Source organism: Palaemon carinicauda, chromosome 14 (assembly GCF_036898095.1).
Source record: "Palaemon carinicauda isolate YSFRI2023 chromosome 14, ASM3689809v2, whole genome shotgun sequence".
In the NCBI taxonomy this organism is placed as follows: Eukaryota; Metazoa; Arthropoda; class Malacostraca; order Decapoda; family Palaemonidae; genus Palaemon; species Palaemon carinicauda.
In genome coordinates this window covers 99,761,647-99,774,146 of record NC_090738.1, presented here as the reverse complement: position 1 = coordinate 99,774,146, position 12,500 = coordinate 99,761,647, and the positions used below count along the sequence as shown (strand labels likewise).

At 38.7% G+C, this 12,500-nt stretch overlaps 1 protein-coding gene across 1 annotated transcript in view; it reads right to left on the bottom strand.

The window, feature by feature from the left end:
- The window catches only part of LOC137652900 (uncharacterized), a 50,667-nt gene extending 50,624 nt beyond the window's left edge, over window positions 1–43 (bottom strand). Inside the window, exon 1 of the mRNA XM_068386296.1 lies at window positions 1–43. This exon is cut by the window's left edge and continues 172 nt beyond it. Coding sequence (XP_068242397.1) covers window positions 1–43 — 43 coding nt within the window.
- Window positions 44–12,500: the final 12,457 nt, after the last annotated feature.

The window sequence follows — 12,500 nt, the reverse complement described above, 5'->3', positions numbered from 1 at the left end:
TCAAAGCAAACCTCCTGGAGCAGTACACACCATCACCAGCCATCTATATTGCCAAACTCTTTCAGCTCACTCAACAACCGTTGGGGGACCAAAAGTTGTGGCTCGCCCTCAGATAAATGACCAGTACCGCTCGCCTGTAACCTGCCGCAGACGGATCTCCTCATCAGGTGAACCTATTTCGTGTCCTTTGGGTACAATGCTTAGAAGAACCTGTACACGCTAACATACCCGATGTCGACATTTTGCTCCAGAAGGACCTGATGGACAAAGTCGATACTCTTATGGACAGCCACTTTACCACCTTCAAGACCTCCATCAATGCCTCTATTTCTGACGAAGTGATCAACTATTCAACATCAACGGAAGTTGAAATAAAGGTGGTTGGACCAAGAAGAGCGCCCCGAGATGCGCCGGAGCGGTGACAAAGGTGCCCACCACCCACCACTCACTCATGCCCCATCCAACGACCTCTACAGCCACTGACTGAAGCCCATAGGCCACGGTTATTTGAACGGTTGGCAGTGGCCAAAAAATGTGTAAGTAGGCCATTGCTTGTTTAAAGATTTAAATGTTAAAAGGTCACTCATGAATGGCCGAGCCAAGGGACAGTGACATTGCCCTAGCAATCAGGACAATGGCCTAGAGACTGATCATTTATTATATGATCAGCACCCATGCCTCCTCTATACACAAGCTAGGGCCAGGGAGGGCCAGGCAGTGGCTGCTGATATTCAGCAGATAGACATATAGACTCCCCCAAACCCTAGAACCTTAGCTCACAAGGATGGTAAGGTTGCAGACACTAATGACACGAACGAGTCTGAGCGGGACTCGAATCCCCGTCTGGCAAACACCAGGCAGAGAAGTTACCAATCAGCCCACAACAACGGTGATGCATGTACAGGCATGCCATTTTTGTCAGACACGGGTGCTTGCCTTTCTCTTTTGCCAAGGCCAGTCTCCAGAACATAACATAGTTTGTTTGAATTAGTCGACATCCGCCTGGTAGCTGCCAACGGATCTGCGATACCTACCTACAGTTACGAGAATCATATATAATCGTTTGAAAGCATTAAATATCACTGAAAGTTTCTCGTTGCTGACGTCGCATTCCCAATCCTTAGCGTAGATTTCCTCTCATATTACCACCTCCTCGTTGATGTCGGTCCCTGACAGCTAGTCATTGTAGACTCTTACTCATCCATACCTCTTCAATTGGCCCCTCTAACCTTACTCTCTACATCAGCGCACCCAGAGTTGCTTATGCCCACCTCCTCACATCCTACCGGAAAATCTTCTGTCTAGAACTTCACCAAATGCCCATGGTTCCCATCAAACACGGTATTTATCACCATATCAAGACAACAGGGCTCCCAATGTTTGCTAGATTCAGGCGTCTAGCACCAGATCATTACCCTTACACATCATCCTGAAGAGAGACGGCTTCCTGTATCCATGTGGGGATTCAAGGTGTTTGAACATGCAGACAGAACCAGATCACCATCAAACATCGCCAACATGACCCCATAATTGCAAAAGCAAAGGTTTTCTCCATGCTCGACCTCCTGAAGGGGTATTATCAGATGCTCATGAACCCAGAAGACATCCCCAAGACCTTTATAACCACTCCCTTTCAGTACATACACTTTCAATTACTCTGTTTTGGCCTTAAAAACGCTGGGGTTAATTTCCGTCTCATGAATGGCATCTTAGGTGACCTCCCTTTCTCTGTATGTTATATGGACTACATACTTGTGTTCTTTTCCTCTATGAACACCTCCATCACCTACACATCATTTTCAACCGCCTACAACAGAACTGACTTGTAGTCTTGTATGAGAAGTGTACCTTCAGCGCCAACAAAGTAAAGTTCTTAGAGCACCGCATCACTCCTGAAGTAGTCCACCCACTCCCTGAGATAGAGAAAACAATTCATAACTTCCCCATACCCTCGACCATCAAAGCACTGCACGAATTCTTGGACATGATCAACTTTCATCACCGTATTCTGCCAGTCATTGCTGCCACTCTTGCAGCCCCCCACCTCCTCTGTGCCTCCTTCAAGGGCAAGCTAAAAGACCTGAAGTGGGGTCCCTTTCAAGAATCAGATTTTTGCAACACAGAGAATGCCTTATCAACCGCTGCTACTCTCACTTTCCCCATGCTACATGAACCTATCCATCTCTACACCGATGCCAGGTACATCGCTATTGGTGCAGTACTCAAGCAGGTGGTCAACGGCTTGCCCAGCCCACTGACCTTCTTCATTAGAAAACTGCCCAAGGCGGAATCCGGCTACCCTACCTTGAGGTGCGTCCCCACGGTTGAACAGTGTCTGTCGGACAAACACTGTTACCATATCTAAATTGAAAGAGAGGGACATCATAAGTGATCATATGAGGGAAATTTATATGGTGACAAACAGTGGTGCCAGAGGAAGCTGACTACCAGGATTTCTACTCCTTTTATCAGACAAAGACCGGTAGAAATGTCCAAAGCTGATGTCCGCTGGCATCTCTCTTATCTATGACAGTGTTATAATCTGTACTCGAGAATCAAGTAGTAGTTATCAGCTTCAAGTATGGAACATCATAACCATAGTACATCATAAGATAAAAGCACAATTCAATATATTAAATTATGTAGCATGATTATTCCTGATCTTTTGCGAACAATGAAATGGTACATGGAAGGACTAGTTGCAAAGATGTAGTGAAAAGAGAAACTCAAATTGATTATGAATCAGACTTTAAAAACTATATACTGATGGGTCCAAACGCTTTATACATTTTATCGGAGAACTTAAAACCTTTTATGACTAAGCAAGACACACGTATGAGAGGAAGCATTTTTCTAGAAGCACGTCTACAGTAGAGGCATTACAGAATCACATATGTCTGAGTCGAAATAACCTATCAGTGAACTGAGGATGTTATTGTTATTTGCGTGCAATGTATAGCCTATAGTATTCCAAGAAATAACTAATGTTTGAGACTGGTCATACTTCGGATTATGTGTTGTTAATTAAATGCAAACTATTTCAGTGATAAAGATAAAATGTTCAATTTTTTTCCCCTGTTCTTGCAGAGAGAGAGAGAGAGAGAGAGAGAGAGAGAGAGAGAGAGAGAGAGAGAGAGAGAGAGCATTATGTATTTTCTTCATGCTCAAACACTTCGAGCAAATGAGACTTCGATGTCCATAATTGAAACAGATTCAGTTAGGCTATACTCTTATATCGAAACGCCATAATTTAGTCTTCAGTACCAACCTCCGACTTTTTTATATCTCCTATTTGCGTAGCTCTTCCTTGTAATGACTCACTATGGATTCCATATTCTTTTTGACTTGTAAACCAGTTACAGACATTCCACTTTTTGGAAGTTCTGACGTTGTTTTATTTATTGCTGTTGCACATTTATTTCTGTCTTTGTAAACATTTGTTTTGATGTTTTTTAAGCATGGGCTCTGCCAGTACTATTTGATTAGCAACTGAGCCTCTCTTCTATGTCTATCTCGAAGTCAGCTTTCTTCCATAACTGGATTACAACTAGACATGTTTACAGGGAAGGAGAGTGTTTGAAGCTCTGACTATACGAACACGGGCACAGTCCCACACACCCCTTGGTGCTCATTATTGACGTCATTAACGCTTTTTCATAATGTTAGCTGGTAACAATTGTGTTCGACGGACACTGTTCGACCGTGTGGACGCACCTTTAGATCGCGAATTGCTGGTGATGCACTTGGCTGTCCGTCACTTTCTCCAATTCTTAAAATGTACACACTTCGTCATTCACATGGACTACATGGCTCTGGTGCACACCTTCATTCGACAGTCCAACGCCTGGTTCACATGTCAAGGCTGATATCTCTCTGCCATGACTGAATACAATTGCACAATTCAACACGTCCCTGGGAAAATTAATCTTGTTGCCTCTTTCTTGTGAAGAGGCATATTGACCACCATTTAACTGGGATAGGATTACAATGCCTTGGCAGAAGCCCAACGAGAAGATCCAGAGTACCAAGCATGTAGGACATCTTGCACATCCCTCCTTTGGGAAGACGTCTTTCTCGACGATTCCAATACCACTCTCCTCTGTGACGTTAGTACTTGCAGACCTACACCGTGGATACTTTCTCCAATGTACCGACAGGTGTTTGATTTCATAATAATCAAAATCTTAATGATTTTAATAAAACACTAATTTCAATAATCTTGATAATAATGATAATCCTAATAACTTAAATAAAAATCATAATTTATGATAATTTTGTAAAAATGGTAATTAAAGTTTTCAAAGTTGCCGAAGACATTGATGCCGTGGCTTCTCACATCCCTCATGCCAATCTACTGCACAGCTACTGAAGACGAAGTTCATTTGGCACAGCATTACTAAGGATTGAGTCTGTGCTTGTACTTCATGCCAAACTTCAAAAGTACATCGACACATGGCTTCAGGAGTGGGCATCTTTCCTCAACTTTACGGCGTTTTGCACACACTCAGGTTGACATAGTGGGTCCACTACCTGCATCACAAGGACATCATTACCTGTTTATCGTTATCAACCGCTCCACTTGTTGGCCTGAAGCCCTTCCCATGGAAACTTTAATTTCTGCCTCATATACATCTGCTTTACTCACAGGATGGATGGCGATATATGGTATCCATGAGCATATTACTTCTGACAGGGGTACCACTTTCACCTTTCAATTGTTCAGTTGTTGACATCATTAGCAAATCTCCTAGGAATCACCCTACATCAAACAACCACCTACAACTCTGCTAGTTTTTTCTTACGTCACGTTATGGGAGAATTTACTCCATGCTGCCAGACTCACAAGTCCCTGGCTAAGCAACACATACCGACAGATCTGGACTCAGCAACACACAATTTCCTCACAATGACACTACTAAGCCATCGTTATTGCCCCCTTATACGGGCAGTTTCCTCATGATCCGTCATATGCCGAAGGCTTTCTGCATCATCATTCGTAGCAAAGAAGACTGGATCTCCAATGATCTCCTAAAACCTGTACAGTATATATCCTGCCATATGACCTGCCTACAGTATGTCATTTTTAGGGGGAAGCCATGAACCGGACATGTTTTAAGGTACGTTTTGCATGCAGCGATTTTTGCGATCACTGCTCATCGATGATCACCCAGTGATCATCGCTGAGCACTAATTACATTTATTTCTGTGGGGCTGTTTTGAAACGAGCAACTATATGGCGCTAGCGATGATCGCTCGCGACTGTAGCGATAATCGCTCGTTGCAAAACAGCCCCATAGGAATAAATGTAATTAGTGCTCAGCGATAATCGCAACAATCGCTGCATGCAAAACGTACCTTTATACACACTCGTACACTGTAACGGTTTAGATTTTTTATCTAGTCACGCACTTTTCTCTGCACTGTTAAAAGATCAACTTGTGTTATCTTGCTAGCTCGTGTTCTGTTGTGTTTGAATTCTTATGACGTTCTTGCTTGCAATTTGCTCTATATAAACTTGATGATTGTTTGATAAAGTTTAGTTGCACTTACCTTACCTTTCAGTTGTAACTTAACTGCACACCCGCACAGAATCCACCATGCCACCTGGGAGATTATAATTAGTTGTGGTATTATGTATACCCAAGAAACATGATATCAGTTGGTAAATAGTATCAGATGCCATTGAAATACTGAAATTAAAATGGTTTTCCTAATATGGATAAGTTTTTGACATCAGGTGAAGATTTAAGAATCATATCTTATCACGATGGTAGGTTTTTTTTTCTTTATTTCATTAAGACGAAGATAAGATTTTCTAGCCAATTTTAGTTGCCGACAGTTTTCAAGTTTATTTTGTTTATTTCCTAGGCTTGTTCTTAATATTTGCGATATGCTGACAGCCCAACTAACATCCTTATCATAAGTTAAGTATATGAAAGTACCCAGTTTCGGGCATTATACATTTTAATCAAATATTCAGCATCCTAAAAAGCATTTCTTCTTTTTATAAACAATTTTTATATACTTTCATATAATTCTGCAAGGCTCATAATTACGAAAGCTGAGAAGACCATCATTTCATAAAGATGAATTCTGAAACATTTTCATTTTCAGAATGGAAGATACGTTGTCTTTTAACAATATTTTCAAAAATATATTTCATCATCTTTAATTTTTCACCTAATTGCATTCATCCCTGGAATTCCAGTCCTCATAATGTCCAGAGTCGAGGTAAAACGAAGCTCATTTAAAACATGACAAAGAGGTAAGGTTTTCGTCCGCAGATTTTGATAATTCCCCAGTTATTCCTCCATTGCTAATTCCTCCGCTTTGCAAATGGAATTCCACCAGAAGAGGATTAGAAGCTGGCAACCATCATACGAAAGAACGGAATTTTTTTTCTCCTAGTCTATCCGAGCTCATTTCAGCACAAGAATAAGCTTTAGCGAGCATTTGCTCTCGGCTAAAAGCATGGGATAATCTCCTGCAGAGATGAAAAAAACATATTTTTCTTATTTCCTTTAAATCATGTGGAGAAAATTAGGCAGAGGAATAGCGGGGAGAGTCGAATTTTCATACTTGATTTCAGCGGCCAGAATTTAAATACTTTATAGTATAAAAGACTCTCTCTCTCTCTCTCTCTCTCTCTCTCTCTCTCTCTCTCTCTCTCTCTCTCTCTCTCTCTCTCTCTCTCTCTCTCTCTTATATTTGACAAGAAGGAATGTAGAAACAGAGTAAATGAGTAAATATGATTGTTACAGATTTGATTTTGATTTTATCCTCACGTCAAACAGGATGATATTTATCATAAGCCTTGGTGAAATGAGAAGTTTAGGTAATAGAAATGAGAGAAATTTAATCCCTGACTTCTTTTGTGGAGACTTTGCTAAAGATAAAGATTGATAACGATATCATAAACATAAAAGATATACAAGTTTGCATATTGACTGTCTTTGGTTTTTGACATTTGTTTACTTCTTGAATAATTTGGTGTAAGCTTATTTCCCTCATTCTTTTTCCGGGATTAATTTTCTCTTTTGCAAATGAACAACCACGCTCGCAAAATAAGTAGATTTTGCACATTATTGGCTCTAATGATGATATTAATAATGATGGTAATAATTATAACAAAAATAACAATAATGATAATAATGAAAATGATAATAAGGATAGAACTAAGAAAGGTAATAGCAAGGATTAATACATTGACGCAAAATCTTGATTAGGAATCAATTACAATAGACATGAAACATAACATAGAATCAGTTACAATAAATGTTAACGCATGATATAAAATCTGTTACAGCAGACGTGAAAGCATAACTTAGAATCAGTTACTGCAGACGTGAAAGATCAATAAAGAATCAGTTGCAATACACGTGGAATCAAGATTTAAAATCAACCAAGGGCTATCCATCCACCCCCTTCCCCTCCTCCAGACTTAATACTTGCCATGGCCCCTCAACGGTAAAATATATCTTTCCAGTGTTGCCAGATACCACCAGATTCATCCTTTCTGATTAATTTTGTTATTTTATTCTCCTGCATGTTTTTTACTAATCACGGCTGAACTTGCCACTATTTATTGTTAACCCTTCACATTCTTGTGTCACTAGCAAGGTTCTATTGAACACTTACTACATCGTTTTTCACTTGAGAAACCTCGGAAAATATAAAGTGCCTTATTTAAGATGAACAGTGCTAGTGAAGTTTCGTACAGCCGAATGATATTCACTATAGTGATAATATATTTATTAATAATTGGTATTATCTTTTTCATTATTATTGAAATCATCATCATTATTGTTATTACTCTTGATATTAATCAAAATTATTATTATTATTATTATTATTATTATTATTATTATTATTATTATTATTATTATTATTATTGGTGTTGTTGTTGTTGACGTTGCTTGTTCCTCATCGCTTTTAGATTAACTGTTATCACCATTCAGAGGATATTGATAAGAGAAATTAATAGTGCATAAGATTATCTATTTTTCAGAAGCGAGTTGTCAATGCCTAATCACTATCTTTGCCTTTTTATCGATTAAATATTAGCACACTTCAGTATTATTTCAGTTTTCTTACATATCGTCAAACATATAAATCTAAATAATCATAATGAAGGAAACCCGACAAGATATGTTATTACCCTTTTCACTTCATGGAAACTGAATATGCAACAAATGTCGATGTTAAATACATTCCCATTATTAGCATATCAGAGGAAACCAAGTAGGAGTTTGTAAAGGAACACATAACTTATAATGAAAAATAGTCATTTTAACATATACAGTATATGTCGCTTGAAATTACCTTTTTTTGTAAATCATGATAATTGAATATTTGTACAAATATACTTACATGGAAAGAAAAACAGAAATAGTGAATTTTATATCAAAAGTCATGTTAGCATTACAGATATTATTTTTTTAAGGTAAGACAAGATTAATCAAGTTACAATTGAGCAAAAGATTAATTTAGGTGTAAAATTTGAGTTGAAACAGGAGAACTGCGATGTTATTTGGAGGAGTGTGTTAAGTAATATCATTTTGATATCAAAATATTGTGACGGCGCCGCAGAGATGTGAACTCAAAGGCAGATTAGAAACGACTGAGTTATATATTAAGGAACACTCTTCTTTATATAGAAAACCTCAAGGCAACAGGACATAACATGCTCGAGAGACAGACAATGTTCAGAGCAAAACAGCAGACATGAATTTTTATGTTCGTTTGAGTGCGAGGGAAGAGCGAAGATACAAGCATATTATATACAAAAGGAATTATGTACAATTGTGTGACACACGGTTGGTACATGGCTCCCCCTCTAAAAATGACATACTGAACTTGTTAAATAAGTGCCCTGAATCTGGAGAGGTAGTAGTAAAAACTGCGCCGATTAGCCACAGTAAGTGGCTGTAGAAGTCGTTGGTTTGGGTGCGAGCGAGTGGTGGATGATGGGTGGCTGTGTTGCCGCTCCGGCTCGTCATGGGGTAGGCGAGTGTGTCCTACGGCATTCATAGGCGTGTGTGTCCTACGGCGTTCATAGGCGTGTCCTACGGCATTCATAGGCGAGTGTGTCCTATGGCATTCATAGGCGTGGGTGTCCTACGGCATTCATAGGCGTGTCCTATTGCATTCACGTCAGCTTCGGTTGAAGGTGAATAGGTATCCTCTTCGTCACGAGTGGAGGCGTTGATGGAGGTTTGAAGGTCATGAAGTTGGTTCACATCACGAGGAGAGCCGTCTGAGGCAGGTTGCAGGCGAGTGATACTGGTCATTTTCCCGAGGGTGAGCGAAGCTCTTTGGTCCTCCAACGGTTGTTGAGAGAGCTGAAAAAGCGTTGCTATACGGGTGGCTGGCGACGGCGAGTACTGCTGCAGAAGGTATGCGTTGACGGCGTCATAGTAACGGTGAGAGGTGTAGGGGGGATGGGGAGGCGGGAGGAGCGAGTCACTCCGGGGTCACCAATGTGACGGGCCGAGAGAGGAGTTGTGAAATCAAAGGCAGATTGGAAACGACTGAGTTATATATTAAGGAACACTCTTCTTTATATACAAAACCTCAAGGCAACAGGACATAACATGCTCGAGAGACAGACAATGTTCAGAGCAAAACAGCAGACATGAATTTTTATGTTCGTTTGAGTGCGAGGGAAGAGCGAAGATACAAGCATATTATATACAAAAGGAAAAATGTACAATTGTGTTCACACGGTTGGTACAATATATAGAAAAACTAGAGGATGCTTGTTTACCTATTCTTGTTCATTTCAGCGTTAACTGAAAAGAAGTGGTATGGTGAATAAAGTAATTTTTATTGCTTTGAAATGTTTATAGTTGATAAATGGGTCATTTATTTTCAAGGCACTAAAATTTAATACTGATTTACAGATATAATTAATACAATTTCAACTGATAAGATATTCATTCGTTTTGCCAATTTTAATGAAAAGGAAATATCCCTCTCTCTAGCAGTCGAAATGACAAGGTTGATTAAAACAATTTTAATATATATATATATATATATATATATATATATATATATATATATATATATATATATATATATATATATATATATATATATATATATATATATATATATATATATATATTCATTACCTGAAGACATGTTTTATGGAAATTATTCTTATTTCATAAGTCAATACATTTTATCTATCCATCTACTACACTAGAGATTCAATGTCTTTAACATTTACATATATTTGCATTATTTTTATTCAATCACAGTTTGGTGGATGGTATGGTTTGCGAAGACCTTCATGTAAATGATAATTAGAATTATGAAAACTATCTACGATTGTAGAAGGCTTCTTCCCCTCTATAGTTCGACTTATTTCCTTTATCAGAAACAGGGCATCGAAAGTGTGGACGACAAGGATATCACTCCCCCTCTTGATCAGTATCAGTTTAGCGAATGTTCTATTTCCAATCATTCATTAATCAGCTATGTCATGATTAGTTATTGTAAATCAATGGTTATCAAGATCAACGTGCGTAAGGTACCAGATAAAGGTTGATCGCCCATTCAAGACTTGATCAAACACAAATACTATAACTTTCATCGCTGATCAGAAGACTTTCATTGGACCAACTTACGTTGATGTCTCGTTTCTTCTTCTTCTTCTTCTTCTTATTCTTCTTTGTCTTCTTCTTCTCAGAGAGCGTAACAAAGACACGGGCAATGGAGCAAATAATTGTAAGTCTATGTAATAATTTCATCCTCAATAATCCCATTTCTATAACCGAATCATTCAAAATTGAACATAAATAAGTAAAACTTGTGATTAACGAAAGCAAAGGTACTCTCATTTTTTTTCCGTCCAAAGATGTGTTTATAGCTTCATTTAAGTTACGAGCCTTAATTTTTCTCACTATTTGTTTTAAGATTTCTCATCGTCACCATTAAAAGAACAAAAATAGCTGCCTAAGGTTTCTCATATTGACCTGTCGTTCGAAGACGAACATCACATAAAAAGAGTTGGTGGAGAGACAGATCTAAATTGGAGTCACTGAGATGGAAGGGAATACAATTTAAGGTGATAAGAAATAGCAAATGGAGAGAGAGAGAGAGAGAGAGAGAGAGAGAGAGAGAGAGGAGAGAGAGGAGAGAGAGAGAGAGAGAGAGAGAGAGAGTTACGAGGATTTTGGATGTCTCAAAGACTTTTTAGTCCAACCGTAGAGACACCATTTGCTTTGAGGTAAAGCAAATAAGTTTAAACGTTTAGAGAGTTTTTGTAATCTTGTCGAAATTATTCTTGGAAGAGAGAGAGAGAGAGAGAGAGAGAGAGAGAGAGAGAGGAGAGAGAGAGAGAGAGAGAGAGAGAGAGGCGGGGGGAGTGTTTGATACGAGGATTTTGGATGTCTCATGAATTTTTAGTCCAACAATAGAAACAACATTTGATTTTATGTAAAGCAAATTGGTTTCAATGTTTAGAGAGTTTTTTAATCTTGTCTAACTTATTTTTAGAAGAGAGAGAGAGAGAGAGAGAGAGAGAGAGAGAGAGAGAGAGAGAGAGAGAGAGAGAGAGAGAGAGAGAGAGATGTTTGTTGACTAATTTTACCAAAAAATGTCAGCTCTCTTATCATCGAGGTACTCGTGTTAGTGAGCAAGCGGGGTGGTCCCTGTAGGAGTGTTTAAATCAAGAATGTAACTTTCATCACATATTCTTGAATATCTTAATAAATCGTGGATATGTCCAGAAGAAATCACCACGCTAGCTATTTGAAAATGTGGATATATCCTTTGCTCTAGCTTTGATTTGTTTACTTCATATTTTCATTATAATCTTTGACTATGATTGTGACAAGAAGCTTACTCTGATCAATTTTACTTCTAGATTTCAAATAAAAAATTTTATCACAATGACTGTGCACTTACAAACATTATGGTAATTATATTATTTATTTATAGTAGGGGGTTCCGGGCTACACCCAGCTTCTATAGGAATTCCTTACGTTCCTCACTATAGGTGCTGTTTTCAGGTAGCAACTCTCTGCTGGTGTTATACCGACCCATACCTTCTCGAGATGCCTTTTCAATGCCTTAGGTATTGTCCCTTGTAGGTAGTAGATTGTCCAACCCACCAGGCACCCGTTGAGATACTACCGCTGGAGAGCTATTGGATCCTTTGACTGGCCAGACAGCACTACACTGGATCTCTCTCTCTGGTTACAACTCATTTCATCTTTGTCGACATATTCAGAGAATAGTCTGGCCTATTATTTATACATTCTCCTCATACACTCTAAAACACTGAAATACCAAACAATTATTCTTCTCTCAAGAGGTGAACTACTGTCCTGTATTGTTCAGTGGCTACTTTCTACTCGGTAGAAGTAGAAGAGACTCTTAACCTATTTTAAGCAGCCTCTTCTAGGAGAATCCAAAATCAAACCGTTTTTCTCTAGTCTTGCGTAGTGTCATAGCCTCTATACTTTGGTATTCCACTGTCTTGGATTAGAGAT